Genomic DNA, 20,395 nt, shown 5'->3' with positions numbered 1-20,395 from the left:
TATTGAGGAACAAAGCTCTATGGGGATCTCTCTGTCACTGGACTGGCTGCATCTCCACTTGGTATGGCAACCGACCGCAAGTCCCTACAGAGGGTAATGGGCATGGCCCAGTACATCACTGGGGCTGAGCTCCGTGTCATCCAGGACCACTATACCAGGTGGTGTCAGAGGAAGGCCATAAAAAGTGTCAATACTTCAGCCACCCAAGTCATAGACTGTTATTTCTCCTAACATACAGCAAGCGGAACCGATGTCTGGAACTAATAGGACACTGAACAGCTTCTACCCCCAGGCCATAAGACTGCTAAATAGTTAGTCCAGGTAGTTTATTGGTTAACTATTTAACTATCTGCATTGACCCCCACTGTGATTATTATTATCTGACCCTGCTGGTCATCTATGAACATTTGAACATCTTGGCTATGTTCTGTTATAATCTCCACCCGGCACAGCCAGAAGAGGACTGGCCACCCCTCATAGCCTGGTTCCTCTCTAGGTTTCTTCCTAGGTTCCGGCCTTTCTAGGGAGTTTTTCCTAGCCACCATGCTTCTACACCTGCATTGCTTGCTGTTTGGTGTTTTAGGCTGGGTTTCTGTGCAGCACTTTGTGACATCAGCTGATGTAAGAAGGGCTTTATAAATACATTTGATTGATTGATTTTTGCACTAACTATTCTGACTCATCACATACGCTGCTGTTACTGTTAAGTATCTATCCCGTTGACTAGCCACTTTATCCCTACCTATATGGAAGACACATTTCAGTGGAATACATCTAGTTGGACAACTGACTAGGTATCCCCCTTTCTCTTTCCCTTTATATGTACATGTCATCTACCGCCATTACCTCGTACCCCTGCACGTCGACTTCGTACTAGCACCCCGTGTATATTGCCAAGTTATCGTTACTCATAGTGCATTTATTCCACCTGCTATTATTTTTCTATTATTTCTCTTGTTTTCTCTCTACATTGTTCGGAAGGGCCCGTAAATAATCATTTCACTGTTAGTCTACACCTGTTGTTTACGAGGCATGTGACAAATAACATTTGATTTGGCACACACGTTTGCTGATATGTATTGAAAATGTTCAAAAGGGACAGGTTTTTTTTCCCAGATGGAAGTTTTTCCATTTTGGGATGAGTAGTGTTGGAATAAAAGGCAGATATCTTTGATCTTGAAATAGGCTGGGTCCTTTCATCTTTGGAAGCTTGGAGGAAGGTAGAACTTTAGTAGTATATGTTTGCCCCATCAACACTTCAAATGGCACTCTTCAGATACAAACACCTTTGACATCAGGTGGGAAGTGATGATTCATCTGAACAAAGGAGAAACCCAACAAACACCTGGCTCTCTAGATGTTGCACCTATCCCTCTCACTACAGAGTCCACTCATGCAGTAGAGTACTTAGTCTTATCTAGCATATAGGTTGTGTTTTTGAAAAGTACACCATGCATTTGTCTACACTTCAAATGCACTGAACGCGTTGTAGTCATCCTTGTCTAACCTAAAAAGATTGTGCAACAGACTTGTCTTGAGACATAACCAAGACTGACATACGAAGAAAAAATTTTCGGCAACACTTCCAGACATACCCACCAGCAAACAATCTTCTTCAACCGTGGTGTGCGGAGTTCCTTGCCTGGAGATCACATACCTATTTGCCTTTTTGAACGACTGAAAAATAGACGAGTGGAGGTGGCAAGATCCTCCATCCTCATCATCGCAAATGTCATAGTGCTGACATTTTTTATTCATGCTCATCTGTCGCCACTTGGCGACGTCTCGGGGGAAAAAAGGCCTGTAATCACTGTCAGCCAGTTCTATCAGTTACGTGAACAGAGTTCTACATCACATATTTTAACAGGAAAGACACCTTGAGGAGTTCAGCAAAGTTCTTCACGATGTGGAAAAAGATTAAGCAAAGAACTAAGATCCTCCAAAAAGCATGATGACTCATTGGTCCATACGACACCGCGAACAGCACACAACTGCTCATTGGTCCATACGACACCGCGAACAGCACACAACTGCTCATTGGTCCATACGACACCGCGAACAGCACACAACTGCTCATTGGTCCATACGACACCGCGAACAGCACACAACTGCTCATTGGTCCATACGACACCGCGAACAGCACACAACTGCTCATTGGTCCATACGACACCGCGAGCAGCACACAACTGCTCATTGGTCCATACGACACCGCGAGCAGCACACAACTGCTCATTGGTCCATACGACACCGCGAGCAGCACACAACTGCTCAAGTGATTCCGGGTTCAGCGAGAGCAAAGCTCCTGCAGAGAATCAGGAATCAGATAGGACTCACATGGGAGCTCTTATAACTAGAAAGTCAGCTCAGAGAGATTCAAAGAGGGATCCCCAGGGAGTGTGGGTGCTCGTTTTACCAGTGACTATACACTGTGCTGTCGAGGAGGCCAACTGCTTGTAAAAAAAAGAAGCAGAAAACACAGACACATGAGAAACACTCTCATTCTGTCAATCACCCCCCATACTACAAGAGGCTGTACTGGCTTGTAGGGAGGGGGAATGGTGTGTGAGAGAAAAATGACGTATTTACCTGTTTTGTTTCATATTAATAGTTAACCATTATTAAAGGAGTAATCGAACTGCCATTATCCCTTGTTTGTGCGCTGTGACCTCACACGCCCAATACAATAGCCACAAGAAGAAAACAAGGTAGCTTATGATGCCCCGATCTGCCGGGGAGGGGTGGAACCAACCATGACTATGCAGCTTTGGGGTTTCTATATAAAACCCTTGCATTTCTGTATTATTTGGGCTCTCAACGTTCACCTACAGGTGGTTGACCAGCTCCACTAATGCAATAATTAATCGATATTAAAGGATGATTGAAGAAATTGAAAGTCTCTTCTCCCTCACTTGGTTAGAATTTTCGCGACAGGTGTCACTCACAGAAAGAGGGGAGAAGAGAGAAAAGAGAAGAGAGGAGAGCGATAGTGAGAGCGAGAGAGAGATATCATTATGAAGAGAAAAGAAAGAGGACAGATGCATGATGTGACAGCTTGCGTAAGAGAGAAAGGGGCCATGAGCTCCAAATGTACTGAACACTACTATGCGCTACTCTCTCCTAAGAGACAACCTAAACTCTGGCTAGCTGGGAAACAGAAGCATTTCAACATGTACATTTAATGGAAATGGAAGATGTAGCTATATTTCATGTTGAAAATAAACCTCAAGGGCTCTAGAGGATGGTGAGCTAAACCATCATGGCTGAGTGATTGTCCTGGGTTAAGTGGCCTGATGCAGTTGTCATGTTTGCTGGGTTGCTGAACGTGTGTGTGTTTAGGGACATCCATCCATCACTGCATAGAAAGGCTGTAGTGGGGCTGGAGGGATGGGCAGCTGTGGTCATAGGAGAGGAGGGGCCAGGCGTGCTGGCTGTAGTGGGGCTGGAGGGATTTTTTTTTTTTTTTTTTTTTAACCAGGCAAGTCAGTTAAGAACAAATTCTTATTTTCAATGACGGCCTGGGAACAGTGGGTTAACTGGGTTAACTGCCTGTTCAGGGGTAGCTCGGGGGTTTGAACTCGCAACCTTCCGGTTACTAGTCCAACGCTCTAACCAGGCGGTTGAGGCTACCCTGCCGCCCCATGGGCAGCTGTGGTCAGAGGAGAGGAGGGGCCAGGCGTGCTGGCTGTAGTGGGGCTGGAGGGATGGGCAGCTGTGGTCATAGGAGAGGAGGGGCCACGCGTGCTGGCTGTAGTGGGGCTGGAGGGATGGGCAGCTGTGGTCATAGGAGAGGAGGGGCCAGGCGTGCTGGCTGTAGTGGGGCTGGAGGGATGGGCAGCTGTGGTCATAGGAGAGGAGGGTCCAGGCGTGCTGGCTGTAGTGGGGCTGGAGGGATGGGCAGCTGTGGTCATAGGAGGAGGAGCCAGGCTTGCTGGCTGTAGTGGGGCTGGAGGGATGGGCAGCTGTGGTCATAGGAGGAGGGGCCAGGCTTGCTGGCTGTAGTGGGGCTGGAGGGATGGGCAGCTGTGGTCATAGGAAGAGGGGCCAGGCTTGCTGGCTGTAGTGGGGCTGGAGGGATGGGCAGCTGTGGTCATAGGAGAGGAGGGGCCAGGCTTGCTGGCTGTAGTGGGGCTGGAGGGATGGGCAGCTGTGGTCATAGGAGGAGGGGCCAGGATTGCTGGCTGTAGTGGGGCTGGAGGGATGGGCAGCTGTGGTCATAGGAGGGGCCAGGCTTGCTGGCTGTAGTGGGGCTGGAGGGATGGGCAGCTGTGGTCATAGGAGAGGAGGGGCCAGGCTTGCTGGCTGTAGTGGGGCTGGAGGGATGGGCAGCTGTGGTCAGAGGAGAGGAGGGGCCAGGCGTGCTGGCTGTAGTGGGGCTGGAGGGATGGGCAGCTGTGGTCAGAGGAGAGGAGGGGCCAGGCGTGCTGGCTGTAGTGGGGCTGGAGGGATGGGCAGCTGTGGTCAGAGGAGAGGAGGGGCCAGGCGTGCTGGCTGTAGTGGGGCTGGAGGGATGGGCAGCTGTGGTCAGAAGAGAGGAGGGTCCAGGCTTGCTGGCTGTAGTGGGGCTGGAGGGATGGGCAGCTGTGGTCAGAGGAGAGGAGGGGCCAGGCGTGCTGGCTGTAGTGGGGCTGGAGGGATTGGCAGCTGTGGTCAGAGGAGAGGAGGGTCCAGGCTTTCTGACTGTAGTGGGGCTGGAGGGATGGGCAACTGTGGTCATAGGAGAGGACCACAGCTGGAGGGATGGGCAACTGTGGTCATAGGAGAGGAGTGGACAGGCTTGCTGGCTGTAGTGGTCCTCCATCCTCCTGGAACCGGTGGCTCCACATCAGAACATTGTTTAATGCAGGTATTAATGATCTATGTGATGACATTGACTGACAGTGCCAGGGAGATTAGTAATTCTCTGCACAAATGAGGCTGCTTTATCGAAAATGCCAGCCGGATCTCAGACTAGACATTTAGATAGTAAATCCATTACACTCAAATTAGAATGATATGTTTACGTGTGGTATGGTTACATAAGACAGAAGGTTACTTAACCCTTTAACTGGCACAGTTTACATGACATAAAATGTTCTAGATAACGCATTGCAAACATCTCAACCAGGCGGTTGAGTTGCCCAATTAGGGTAAACTCATTTTCTATTGGAATTTGCATAGACTTTTTAAATCATCCCAAAAAATGAAACATTAATTAACATTATGTCTGCTTCAGTTACTTATAATTGAAGACTAGCCTAGTTAAATGAGGACTGACTATAAAAATGAATAAAATATAATATATTTGCGTGTCAAAATATGAATATTCAAATACACAGTTGAAGTCGGAAGTTTACATACACCTTAGCCAAATACATGTAAACTCAGTTTTTCACAATTCCTTACATTTAAGCCAAGTAAAAATTCCCTGTCTTAGGTCAGTTAGGATCACTACTTAAATTTTAAGAATGTGAAATGTCAGAATAATTGTAGAGAGAATGATTTACTTCAGCTTTTATTTCTTTCATCACATTCCCAGTGGGTCAGAAGTTTACATACACTCAATTAGTATTTGGTAGCATTGCCTTTAAATTGTTTAACTTGGGTCAAATGTTTTGGGTAGCCTTCCACAAGCTTCCCACAATAAGTTGGGTGAATTTTGTCCCATTCCTCCTGACAGAGCTGGTGTAAATGAGTCAGATTTGTAGGCCTCCTTGCTCTTACTCACTTTTTCAGTTCTGCCCACACATTTTCTATAGGATGGATGGCCACTCTAATACCTTGACTTTGTTGTCCTTAAGCCATTTTCACACAACTTTGGAACTATGCTTGGGGTCATTGTCCATTTGGAAGACCCATTTGTGACCAAGCTTTAACCTGATGTCTTGAGATGTTGCTTCAATATATCCACATAATTTTCCTGCCTAATGATGCCCTCTATTTTGTGAAGTGCACCAGAAGCTCCTACAGCAAAGCACCCCCACAACATGATGCTGCCACCCTCGTGCTTCACGGTTGGGATGGTGTTCTTCGGCTTGCAAGCGTCCCCCTTTCTCCTCCAAACATAACAATGGTCATTATGTTCAAACAGTTCTATTTTTGTTTCTACAGACCAGAGGACATTTCTACAAAAAGTACGATCTTTGTCCCCATGTGCAGATGCAAACCGTAGTCTGGCTTTTTTATGGTGGTTTTGGAGCATTGGCTACTTCCTTGCTGAGCGACCTTTCAGGTTATGTCGATTTAGGACTCGTTTTACTGTGTATATAAACACTTTTGTACCCGTTTCCTCCAGCTTCTTCTCAAGGTCCTTTGCTGTTGTTCTGGGATTGATTTGCACTTTTCACACCAAAGTACGTTCATCTCTAGGAGACAGAACACGTCTCCTTCCTGAGTTGTATGACGGCTGCGTGGTCCCATGGTGTTCATACTTGTATACTATTTGTACAGATGTACAGATGAATGTGGTACCTTCAGGAGTTTGGAAATGTAAAAAAATCTGGAGGTCTTGGCTGATATCTTTTGAGTTTCCCATGATGTCAAGCAAAGAGGCACTGTGTTTGAAGATAGGCCTTGAAATACATTCACAGGTACATCTCCAATTGACTCAAATTATATCAATTAGCCTATCAGAAGCTTCTAAAGCCATGACATCCTTTTCTGGAATTTTCCAGGCTGTATAAAGGCACAGTCAACTTAGTGTATGTAAATTTCGGACCCACTGGAATTGTGATACAGTGAATTCTAAGTGAAATAATCTGTCTGTAATTGTTGGAAAATGACTTGTGTCATGCGCAAAGTAGATGTCCTAACCGACTTGCCAAAACTATAGTTTGTTAACAAGAAATTCGTGGAGTGGTTGAAAAGCAAGTTTTAATCACTCCAACCTTAGTGTATATCAACTTTTGACTTCAACTGTATGTAAATAATGTGTTTACTGTTTATATGCTCATAATACCTGTAGAATGACATGCACTGAATAATATTATGAAACATATTGAAGATAACAGGCAGACAGTAAATACTGATATGAATTATGAAAATATTTTTCAATTTGCACAGACAAAAAAATCTATTACAATATTTCTCCATTGTCCATTATAACTAGCTTTGGCTAAATTGCATTCCTATAAATGGGGCAACTTAACCGCCATATATTTTTCAAGAGTCCCTAAAATTATAATGCAACATTTGAATGATTTCATCATTACAAAATGATGTTTTAGAGGTCAACAACATTTAAATTCTCATAATTTCCCATTTTATACACAATTAGTAGTGAAAATGTGATTAATGAGGTTCGGCTTTGCTTACGTTCACCTCATGGTTTTCAACCAGCCTTGAATATTTGTTTAAAAAAGTGTGATAATGAAAACCACATGATCATTTTAGTAAATGGCATTAGTTGAGATGTTAGAATATGCCAAACAAAATCCATATGTTTAATTTATTTCAAATTGCTTGTCAAAATTAGCAGCAGCCCAGTTGAGCTGCCTGTTTTATGGCAAAAACGAAAGTAGGTTGGTTGGTCGGGCTGGATGGGTCGGTGTATAATGCGAATGTCTAGGAACCCAAAGGTTCCATGTTTGTATCTCACAACTTTAGCATTTTAGCTAAGTAGCAACTTTGCAACTACTTACTACTTTTTAGATACACTATATGTACGAAAGTATGTGGACACCCCTTCGAATTATAGGATTCACCTATTCCATCCACACCTGTTGCTGACAGGTGTATAACATCGAGCACACAGCCATACAATCTCCATCGACAAACATTGGCAGTAGAATGGCCTTACTGAAGAGCTCAGTGACTTTCAATGTGGCACCGTCATAGGATGCCACCTTTCCAACAAGTCAGTTCATGAAATTTCTGCCCTGCTAGAGCTGCCCCGGTCAACTGTAAGAGCTGTTATTGTAAAATGGAAATGTCTAGGAGCAACAACGGCTCAGCAGCAAAGTGGTAGGCTACACAAAATCACAGAATGGGACCACTGAGTGCTGAAGCGTGTAGCGAGTAAAAATCATCTGTCCTCGGTTGCAACACTCACTACCGAGTTCCAAACTGCCTCTGGAAGCAACGTCAGCACAAGAACTGTTCATCGGAAGCTTCATGACATGGGTTTCCATGGCCGAGTAGTCTCACACAAGCCTATGATCACCATGCGCTATGCCAAGGGTCGGCTGGAGTGGTGTAAAGCTTGCAACCATTGGACTCTGGAGTAGCGGAAAAGCTTTCTCTGGATTGATGAATCATGTTTCGTCATCTGGCAGTCCGACAGACAAATCCGGGTTTGGTGGATGACAGGAGAACGCTACCTGCCCCAATGCATAGTGCCAACTGTAAAGTTTGATGGAGGAATAATGTTCTGGGGCTGTTTTTCAGGGCTAGGCCCCTTAGTTCCAGTGAAGGGAAATCTTAACGCTACAGCATGACATTCTAGACGATTCTGTGCTCCCAACTTTGTGGCAACAGTTTAGGGAAGGCCCTTTCGTGTTTCAGCATGACAATGCCCCTGTGCACAAAGCGAGGTCCATACAGAAATAATTTGTCAAGATCGGTGTGGAAGAACTTGACTGGCCTGCACAAAGCCCTAACCACAACCTCATCGAACCCCTTTGGTATGAATTGGAACGCAGATTGCGAGCCAGGCCTAATCGCCCAACATCAGTGCACGACCTCAGCGCTCGTGGCTGAATGGAAGCAAGTACCCGCAGCTATGTTCCAACATCTAGTGGAAAGCTTTTCCAAACAGGTGGAGGCTATTAGAGCAGCAAAGGGGGGACCAACTTCATATTAATGCCCATGATTTTGGAATGAGATGTTTGACGAGCAGGTGTCCAGATACTTTGGGTCATGTAGTGTACTTTGCAACTACTTAGCATGTTAGCTAACCCTTCCCCTTCTCCTAACCTTAACACTTTAACCTAAGTCACCGAGCTAATGGCTAGATCTGCCGCTTTCAAGGAGCAGGACACTAATCCGGACGCTTTGCACTCCAACGAACCATCAAACATGCAAAGCGTCAATACACTGGCTCTGACGCACGTTGGATGTGGCAGGGCTTGCAAACTATTACAGACTACAAAGGGAAATCAAGCCGCGAGCCTACCAGACGAGCTAAATGCATTTTATGCTCGCTTTGAGGCAAGCAACATTGAAGCATACATGAGAGCACCAGCTGTTCCAGACAACTGCGTGACCACACTCTCTGTAGCCAATGTTTTTATTTTAATTTCAGTTAAGAACAAATTCTTATTTACAATGACAGCCTACCCCGGGCCAAACCCAGATGACGCCAATTGTGCACCACCCTCTGGGACTCCCAATCACAGCCAGATGTGAAACAGCCTGGATTTGAACCAGGGACTGTAGCGACACCTCTTGCACTGATATGCAGTGCCTTAGTTCACTGCGCCACATGGGAGCTCCAAGGTCTTGTGAGCAAGACCTTTAAACAGGTCAACATTAACAAGGCAGTGGGGCCATACAGATTACCAGGACCAACTGGCAAGTGTCTTCACTAACATCTTCAACATCCCTGACCAAGTCTATAATACCTACATGCTTCAAGCATACCACCATAGTCCCTGTGCCAAAGACAGAGAAGGTAACCTGCCTAAATGACTTCTGCCCCGTAGCACTCACATTGTTAGCCATGAGGCCCACATTAACATCGACGGGACTGAAGTGGAGTGGGTCGAGTGTTTCAAGTTCCTTGTTGTCCACATCATCAACAAACTATCATATTCCAAACACACCAAGACAGTTGTGAAGAGGGCATGAAAACACCTTTCCCCCTCAGGAGACTGAAAAGATTTGGCATTGGTCCCCAGATCCTCAAAAAGTTCTACAGCTGCACCATTCGAGAGCATTCGGACCGGTTACATTACCGCCTGGTATGGCAACTGCTCGGCATCTGACCAGAAGGCGCTACAGAGAGTAGTGCGTACGGCCTAGTACATCACTGGGGCCAAGCTTCCTGACATCCAGGACCTATATACTCGGAGGTGTCAGAGTAAGGCCCAAAAAATCTTCAAAGACTCCAGTCACACAAGTCATAGACTGTTCTCTCTGCTAGCCCACGGCAAGCGGTACCGAAGCGCCAAATCTAGGAACAAAAGGCTCCTTAACAGCTTCTACCCATTTAGCCATAAGACTGCTGAACAACTAAACTAATCAAATGGCCACCTGGACTATTTACATGGACCCCCCCCCCCTTGTTTTAACACTGCTGCTACTCGCTGTTCATCATCTATGCATAGTCACTTTACAATTTACCTCGACAAACCTGTACCCCGCACATTGACTTGTATATAGCCTCGTTATTGTTATGAACATTTATTTTATTACTATTTGATTGATTCGATTTTTAAACTTTAGTTTATTTTGTAAATATTTTCTTAACTCTATTTCTTGAACTGCATTGTTGGTTAAGGGCTTGTAAGTAAGCATTTCACAGTAAGGTGTTGTACTCAGTGACAAATAACCTTTGATTTGAAGTCCAAACCATAACCTTAACCCTGACCCTAGTTAACTTAAGCCACCTAGCTAATGTTTGCATTAGCCACCTAGCCAACATATGCCAAAACAAATAGCAATTTCTAGCATATCATATGAATTGTAATTCACAACATATACAAAATGGGTAATGGACACCCACAAATGAATACATAACATAAGAAACATAACATATGATACTAATTGGAGAGTCCCAGATTTACATTTACTATGTTATGTCTACCCTTGAGTCCAGGTTGAAAATGCATAGATCTGCTATGATCAACTTCTAACCAGCAGTAGTTTTGTCATGGTCGTTGAAAGAACTGGACCAAGGTGCAGCGTTTCTTTTATTATTTTATTTAGAAAAGATGCCGAAAAAAACAAACACTACAAAACAAACCGTGACACTAACGGCTATGTGCCATAAACAAAGTCAACTTCCCACAAAGACAGGTGGGAAAAGGGCTACCTAAGTAGGGTTCTCAATCAGAGACAATGACAGACAGCTGTCCCTGATTGAGAACCCTACCCGGCCAAAACATAGAAATAAAAATAATAGAACATAGAATACCCACCCCGACCAAACCAAATAGAGACATAAAAAGGATCTCTAAGGTCAGGGCGTGACAAGTTTGGAGAGCAGCATGACATACAAAGGCTAATTTTCATCAATGTTGTATTTTAAATATATTAAAAGAGTACAAAGATAATAATACCACTGCCTTACAATACCATCTGTCAATACTTGTAATTACCCATAATTATGGTCCATAGGATTCTGGATGTACTGTAGGAGAAGAACACCTATTTCTCATACCTATTATTTTCCTGCAATTTCCTCCCTAAGATTGTCGCATTCCTGCTGTGTTTTCTCAGAACCGTGTTCTCTGTTCTCTATGGAACATAATGGAAAAAATGTATAATGTCCGATCCACCCCTAGACAATTATAAATGTAACAGAAGTGGGACCAAGTTACTATTATTCAAGTAACAAGCAAGTCTCAAGTCACAGGATACGAGTCTCAAATCGAGTCCCAAGTAGAATGGGTCGAGTCCAAGTCGTACATTCTAAGAGCAAGTCAAGTTTGGTCACAAGTTCTCAAGTTAAGTCACAAGTCAAGTAAAAACAAATATCTATACATGCAATGACTTGTTCAAATCCACATTTTTGTCTATTTATTGAGGCTACCAGACAACCCCTTTCATTATTTTGTCTACAAAATGTAATTGATGATGTAATTGTAAAATAGGGTCCTTGTAGCAGGTGTAAGTGCGTGACATCAGCAGAATGCAAGGCAGGTTGACGTGCTCAGAGTGTCGATTTATGTACTGGTCTTGGTGATCCATTGTATCAAACATGAAACAGAAATGTCTAAGTGTTGGAATAAACGTTACGTGGATGTAATGATTGACTGCTAGCAATTAGGATTAGATGGTATACAGTATATATTTACCATGTAGCCTATGCATTTAAACGTGTGAAAGAAAGCAACAACAAGCATTTAAACAAGAGAACAAATCACTCTCCATTGGCTGACGTTTGGAGAGCAAGTGGAGACGCCCACAGTAATAAATCATTCAAACAACATATTCCAAATGCAAACGTCATAAATAATGATCCATTTTGACATAGGCCTCCTAAAAGACCAGTAGGCCTGTGCTCGTAATTGTTGCTTGATGCCTCATTGCTGGTGAGCTTGCAACGTAAACAGTTCATATTCTTGAACATCAAACATTTTTGGAGCTGCATATTTATTCATTCTGGCAATCATCTCTCCCTACAATTTGTGCCTATGATTCTATAGCTCTCCAAAAGAATCAGCAATATGTTCCAAAACTCATCTGATCTGTGTTGATTGACAGTTTGCTGGTCCAATCAACAAACGGTGCATTACACAAGCACATATTACACATATTGCACTTTTTTTTTTTGCACAGGCGATGTTGCGGCTAAGGTCTCGGCCTTCGCGGAGATTGATCCACAGACTGTGCAACAAAATAAGTGACATAATGTTACAAAGCATGGCCATATAATTTAAAGTCATCAGTCTTAAGTCAAAGTCGAGTCCCGAGTTTTGAGGCGCTAAGTCCAAGTCAAGTCTCAAGTTATTTTATTTTCTATCAAGTCGAGTTTCAAGTCATCAAATGTGTGACTTTGCCCTCAGAACAGCCTCAATTCGTCAGGTAAGTACTCTACAAAGTGACGAAAGTGTTGTTCCACAGGGATGCTGGCATATGTTAACTCCAATGCTTCCCACAGATGTGTCAAGTTGGCTACATGTCCTTTGGGTGGTGGACCATTCTTGATAAACACGGGAAACTGTTGAGCATGAAAAACCCAGCAGTGTTGCAGTTCTTGACACAAAACGTTGGGCCTGACACCTACTACCATACCCTATTCAAAAGCACTTAAATATTATGTCTTGTCCATTCACCCTCTGAATGGCACACACACAATCCATGTCTCAATTGTCTCAAGGCTTAAAAATCATTCTACCTGTCCCCTCTCCTTCAACTAAAATTATTAAAGCGGATTCAACAAATGACATCAATAAGGGATCGTAGCTTTCACCTAGATTATCCTGGTCAGTCTATGTCATGGAAAGAGCAGGTGTCCTTAATGTTTTGTACACTCAGTGTACAGTTTCATCTTACTCACTTCAGAATGAATTCAAATGTCATTCATGACTGGAGATGGTATTGACAACAACTCTGTCTTGTGGACAAAGAGTCTGTGAGGTCACAGATATGCAGTCATAACGTCATACCATTTAACATCTGGTACCATTTAACATCTATGTAAGCGTAAATAAGATTGGCATAACTTGACTCATGTCAGACTAGTTTGTTCAGAACACTGTTAACCTGTCTAGAAAGAGCTACACTAACCACACGGCTGAGGGTGGTTGCTCTAATGGCAGTGAGGTTTTCATCAAAAGCCCTCCAAACAGATAAGAGTAGTGAGAAACACGTTTTGATTCCGAGCATAGTCTCAAAGAAGCACCAGACACTCTAAACACCACATATCAGCCTTTGGCCAGACTGCAGACACTATCAGCTGTTCTACTGCTACAATCATCATATTCCTCCCAGTCCTATACATGTAAATTGTGCATTCTGGGGGCTATAGATTATGGGTTATATTTTTTATTTCTTTCACCTTTATTTAACCAGGTAGGCCAGTTGAGAACAAGTTCTCATTTACAATTGCGACCTGGTCAAGATAGAGCAAAGCAGTGTCGACACAAAGAACAACACAGAGTTACACATGGAATAAACAAACGTACAGTCAATAGCACAATAGAAAAAGTCTATATAGAGTGTGTGCAAATGAAGTAAGATTAGGGACGTAAGACAATAAATAGGCCATAGTGGTGAAATAATTACGATTTAGCAATTAAACATGGGAGTTATAGACTGTGTCTGATGCCGTAAAAGGTTGTCGAATCATTAAGTGAGGGCGATTGGCAGGACTGTTAGGACTGAGAATGGGCACACTGGGCATCGAGGAGAGTGGGTGCTATCTGAGTAAAGGGCAAAGCTTACAGCACCCTGTTTGCAAACTACATATAGAGAAATCTGTAGCCTTACAACGGTTCTAAGTCAAAGAAAGACATTATGTTCTCTGGGGTTGAGGACAGACATGTGTCTCAGCTCTTGAATTTCAGCTCTCTACAGAGTTATGACATGAGGCACCGTGATAGTAGCTCAGTTAATAACTAGAGGAACCATTAGTGACAGTAATGAATATTATATGTCAGTGTCAACGTAAATCTATTACATGAACTATGGGCAATTTGAATTTAGCCTACACATTGACCCTTGACCTTGGACAATTGACCAGAGTACGTGAACCATAAATATCATAGACATTCTGTATTTTAAAATATGCATAATTCTGTCTATTAAATGCATTACGGTGAGCAACAGTAACGTAGCAGCGATTATTTTAATAGGACCTAAAGACTGGGGCTGACACACACACGTACGCACACGCACGCGGACACACACTCACACACCGCTCCATTCCAACTGAATCTTAATCAAATAGCAGCAATACTGAATTAAAGTTCCTATCAAAGGGCCCTGTTTCAATTGGCGGCTCTCCTCCGCACCGGGGATAATTATCTCCATTATTCTATTGACGCAGGGGCCACTGGAAAGCCCTTTAATATTTGACAGCCTCTTTGTTTGCTAGCCGGCTCTAACACAGACACACACGCTTCTTTTCTCCTTAGAAGCACAAAAGTCTGGGTCTGTTCCCCCCTCCCTCAACACACACTCCCACATCCCCATATGGGTTTCATTGCTGTTGCTTGGGACTCATCTATTTTGCTAACTAATTCACAGCGATCAACATCCCTGCCAATTAATTAGGCAATCAGTCTGGAGCTCAAGTCACTGACACAGAATGAGGTGTCCCGCTCTGCCTCACATTGCCTTTACATGTCCAATATGAGCCCTTCATGGAGCTGATGGTAATGGGCTCCTAGAGGACCCTATACACTGCTGCACACTCACCAACAGTACTAATGCTGAACACAATTGGTCCTGTCGATGGCAATCGAACCCATTTTAAATAAGCGTTGGTCAGTTCACCAGCGCACATTATAGCACTGTAGAAGTTTTCATATTCCCCCTGAACCCCTCACTACTTCCAATAAACACACACACAGATCTCTTTCTCTCGCTCTATAAATTAACTCACGCCTTCAGAGAGGACTAATAATGCTTAGTAAAAACTCATCAAGATTCCAATATGAACAGAACAGTTATTTCAGTTTAGCGACTGACTGCTCATTAGATTGTTGATTCTTAGCCACACATTTCCCCCTGCTGGATGGATCCGATAATAAATGGATCCAAAGCCAAACCTGTTCAGATCAGGGTGTTGGCTACATGTGCCGGCCTGTGCATGAGGTGGGCCTAAGATGGGGCGGCAGGGTAGCCTAGTGGTTAGAGCGTTGGACTAGTAACTGAAAGGTTGCAAGTTCGAATCCCCGAGCTGACAAGGTACAAATCTGTCGTTCTGCCCCTGAACAGGCAGTTAACCCACTGTTCCTAGGCCATCATTGAAAATAAGAATTTTTCTTTAACTGACTTGCCTAGTAAAATAAAGGTAAAAAACCATTTTTAAAAAAACAATAGGCTCACGGTAGATCTCATAAAACTGCCTAAACATTATTTATTGAGCTAATTGTATCACTTTATTGTAGCCTTGGCTCAGTCCATACCTGTATCGCAATTAGGCCTAAAATCTTTTTTTTTATTGACCGTGGTTGAATAATTTGTTTCACTTCAATTGGAAATGTCCACTGAACAGTAGTAGCCTATCAACTATTGCAGATTGTTCTTTGCCCGGAAATATAATTGATTTGATATAGTGCAACACAAGACAAGCTATACAAAATACATTTGTAATCTTAATTAATGTGTTATCTGGTTTATACGCCAGATGTTAATAAAGAACAGCATTTCCATAAAATTAAATAAAATCTGTAGCCTAACAAGCTATTGAATACAATAGCTAATATAATGTTAATAGCTAATGTATGGTTAAATATATTAATTGTTAATTGTTAGTTGTATTGAATGCAATAGCTAATACATTCTTAATTGTATTAATTGTTAATACATTGTCAATAGCTAATACATTGCACTAATACATTGTAAGCTATTGAATACAATTGCTAAAACATTGTTAATTTATGTTTTATCTGGTCAATGTGCCAGATATTAATTTTAAAAATACAATTTCCAAAAGGTTACATTTATTTCCATAAAATTCCAATATCAAATATACTAACTAGGTACAAATAAAATATGCAGCTAAACACCCTAAATCCTGCTTCTGTTTTCCGAATCAGAGTTGTTGCAATTACTTTACTTTCTTTCCAATAAAATACTTTCTATGGAAATAATTAATTTATTGTTTATGGCAGAGTTCAAATATCTTTTGAAGACTACTCTTCAAAGCATTTAAAAGTGCATGCTCCACCAAATATCGTGCACCATCATCATAAGCCTTCTTTCACACCTTTTTGTCATCAAATAGTTCCCATACACCTACTTTGCTGTGTCTTTCTTCATATTCTTCCAAGAAAGAAGTAGGCTAGTTAGAAGTCTATGAATCCCTGTATTTAAAAAATATATATTTTTTAAACATTTATTTAACCGTAGCCTAGCTAGTCCCTCTTCAGAGAATATCTATCATACAGCGAATAATCTCTAGCCTACACCCATACAGATCATATCCAAGAGATGCTTAACACAAAGAGACTGCACAGGCCTTCTAAAAATAAATAGGCCAATTCCATTTCGTCACTAGCATGTCTTTGCAATGTAAAAGGAACCAACAGAAAGCTGTAATGTGTGTGATTATAAGGTTGATAAGACTGTCTCATTGTCTTGCGAGAAGGCTCATACAATTATTTGTTATCCGTGATGGTATAAAATAAGTTATAAATACTGTGGTCATACAGAATGATCAAACATTTTAGGCCTATACAATCTGAGCACTGACATTTCATTTTCGTAAAGAGAAGTTGGGTCAGCTTTCTAGATTTCTTACCTAGGTGATAAAGAGATGACTTCCTCTTCTTGTGACCCATCTAATAAAAAGGCCATTGGAGTGATTAAACCGTGTGTTGTTCGTTACTCCTTCCCATTCATCAAAGCGCAATGTCCAGCTACTAATCTGCTTAACTCATTTTATCGTGGTTCCTTATCAAAGAGATCTCTGATACATAACATTCAGTGCAGTGCTATTCAAGTTAACACCTTGCCTACTCCAAAGAGCCGTTGGTTTCGATTGCCTACACAACGACCTTGGCCTTTGAACTCTCTGTTCTCCCGTGGATCACACATTCACTTCAAAAGCTCGAGGCACGACAGAACTCTTCAAGAAAGACACAGGGTTGTTATAAGTGTTCTCACTCCAGCAGACAGCATCTCACCTGAGGTATTCACAACGGGAGAAGGAGCTCTACCCTATATATCTGTCTCTCACAACAAGAGCTTCACTGGCTTCAATTTTACAGGAAAATAATACACTTAAAATAACTTGGAATTATGGAAGGACTCACTCTGGCTTTCTTCTTGGCGCTTCTGATGGACTCGATCTGTGTGGTTGGAGCAGAGAATTTCCCAGGAAACCGTGAGGCTTTCTTCCACGGGATTCGTAGGTTTCCCCCGCCAAGCGGAGGTCACAGGCACCCTGTTCGTCACTCGAACAGGTTCCCACTCTACATGATGCAGCTCTACCGGACTCTACTCGAGGGAGACACCGCCAGGACGCCAACTTTTAGCGCCGCCCGGACCAACAACGATGACAACCCCCGCCTTCACGACTCTGACTACGTACTCAGTCTGGTTGCCAAAAGTGAGTATTTTTATTTTACAAAACACTTAGTTTATATCGTGGATTTTTTTCTGTTTTCAATTAATTATATTATGTTTTGGAGATGTGTGAAAGCACTTTTACGCAACATAATTGGACACACTAATTCAATGTGAAGTCATATTTGAACTATTATGTTTGCATAATTAAATTCACCCTCAGTAAACATAGTAATTATTTTAGCACTTGGACACCTTATACAATGTTTATTGTGAAGAGCCTTGCATATGCATAATTTCAGCGGGTATTATTTAAAAGTGTGTATACTAGCCCCAGGCTGTCTGTTATAACAGTGTCAGGCGCGGAGCAATACACAGTGTGACAGTAACAACATTCTACTTGATCAACTGCTCATCGCATGTCAAAAGAGGACGTGTGAAAGCTGTCTTGTGGCACGCATTTTACTTGCTCGCTGTGGGCAACAATAAAAGGCATGTGACACCATCTGTGATTGTAATGAATGGGACATAGTCTGATAGTCACAGAGGTGAAAGAGATTGCACACTTTCATAATCCTAGTCTGCCCTCTGCATTGCGAACTGATTTTCTATGTTATCTCCCCAGGTTGTCACCAGATCGGTGGGAGGTGGTCTGTCACCTTTGACATGTCCTCCATCTCTGCAAGTGACAAGGTCCAGCGCTCCGAGCTGCGGATCCGCCTGCCTGCATTCTCTGCCTCTAAGCGTGTCACTGTGGACATGTACCACTCCCAGAGATGCTCCTACTCCAGCCCGCCATGCCCAAAGGAGAGCCTCTTCCTGGGCCACCTGAAGGCAGAGCCAAGCTCTCTGACCTCCACATCCAACTGGAGGGTGTTCAACGTCACCGCCCTGCTCCACTACTACTGGCTGCACCAGAGTGGCTCCGCACCTGGCCAGGAAGTGCGCAGGCCAGTGGAGAGAGAGGAGGAGGAGGGACAAGAGAGGGTCCTGCACCCCACAGCCGACCGGGTCATGGTGGTGGTCTTCTCCAAGCACCAGGCAGAGAAGCGGGCTCCCACCCTCATCCACACCGCTGAGCACTCCAAGTACGTCACTCTGGACTGGGAGCGAGCTAGAGCTGGGGCCGACCCTGCTGCCAGCGTAGAGGTAGAGGGCGGAAAAGGAACCAGTCGCAGGAAAAGGCATGGGTACCACCAGAGAGCAGGAGTGGCTGGGGTGGCCCCTGATGTGGCCCCCATGAAGGAGAGGAAGGACCCATTGTGCAGGAAGGTGGACATGTGGGTGGACTTTGACCAGATTGGCTGGAACGAGTGGATTGTTTACCCCAAGCGCTACAATGCCTACCGCTGTGAGGGCAGCTGCCCTACCCCAGTGGACGAGACCTTCACCCCCACCAACCATGCTTACATGCAGGTAAAACTGCCAACACTACATGATCACTGCTGAAAATAATGCTTGAAATAGAGCCTTTGATTTGTTTCATATTACAATATTGCCTTTTCCCCTTAGTTTATGATTTCACTTGCATTAACATCTCTCTCTTCTCTCTCCAGAGTCTGCTGAAACTTCACCACCCAGACAGGGTCCCATGCCCGTTCTGTGTGCCCACCCGCCTGGCCCCTCTCTCCATGCTGTACTACGAGAACAGTGAGGTGGAGACGCGGCACTTTGAGGGTATGGTGGTGGAGGAGTGTGGTTGCCACTGATCAGCCTGTGTGCCAACATGGACACTATCCATCCCAGGTAAACACCACTCTGTCCCAGCTTCTGCTCTCAATGTGCAGGCCTCAGGAAGAAAGTTGAGGTGCAAAGGTGTGGGCTTACTCTGTGAGTGTAGTCTCAAAGCTCAAGGCTTTTCTACAAGGACAGCTGCTGCTTTCAGCCAGTACACTATGGTTATACTGGACACTGAAGCAGACTGAACACAAGCACTGAAAAAGATCAAGAGAATCGTCAAAAAAGGATAAAGAGAATCACTTATAATGTATAATGTATAAGGACTAATGATTAAGGCAAGGACAACGCAGTGCTTTAATTCCTCTGCATGACCCAGTGTTGATACAGTATTATTTTAAAATATAAATATTTCATAAGAGTAATGTATTTTTTTAAAGGACCGAAGTATGTTTGTTTAATAAATCCTCAATTAATTGCAGTCTGCTTCTATGGTATATTCTCTCAACACTTAATAGTAGAGAGAACACACAAGGATGAAATAAAAATGGATGACAAAGATATTTTTTAATGTTATTATTCAGCTTCAGTTCCTCTGGAAAAATATGAAGCAGTTTTTCAATAAACACATTAGCCTACACCGGGGATGGACAACTGGCCCGTTTGTAGGCCTACGAATACATTTTTAGGAACTAACATAGGTTCTCAACTTACTGTTGAGAGTTAGAATGGTAGAATACACAAAGGTCAAAAACGAATCCAAAAATCTAAACTTGTAGTAATCATGGTCGAATTACCGACCAGGGGGCCCCCATTGATCATCAGATATCATATTAAAAACTGTAAACATTTGTCTCCACCCTATGGCAAAATGTGTAGAATTGTAGGAAATTAGCTGTAA

General features: G+C 43.3%; 1 protein-coding gene across 1 annotated transcript; it reads left to right on the top strand.

The window, feature by feature from the left end:
- The first annotated feature begins 17,360 nt into the window (after positions 1-17,360).
- LOC115147009 (nodal homolog 2-A-like) lies at positions 17,361-20,038 on the top strand. The gene is made up of 3 exons (XM_029688999.2): positions 17,361-17,860; positions 18,443-19,233; positions 19,374-20,038. Exons 1-3 carry the CDS (start codon positions 17,551-17,553, stop codon positions 19,524-19,526), a joined length of 1,254 nt encoding a protein of 417 aa, XP_029544859.2. The 5' UTR covers positions 17,361-17,550; the 3' UTR covers positions 19,527-20,038.
- The last annotated feature ends 357 nt before the right edge of the window (positions 20,039-20,395 follow it).

This window comes from Oncorhynchus nerka, linkage group LG19 (genome assembly GCF_034236695.1).
Source record: "Oncorhynchus nerka isolate Pitt River linkage group LG19, Oner_Uvic_2.0, whole genome shotgun sequence".
NCBI classification, from domain to species: Eukaryota; Metazoa; Chordata; class Actinopteri; order Salmoniformes; family Salmonidae; genus Oncorhynchus; species Oncorhynchus nerka.
This window is presented reverse-complemented; position numbering and strand designations above follow the sequence as displayed.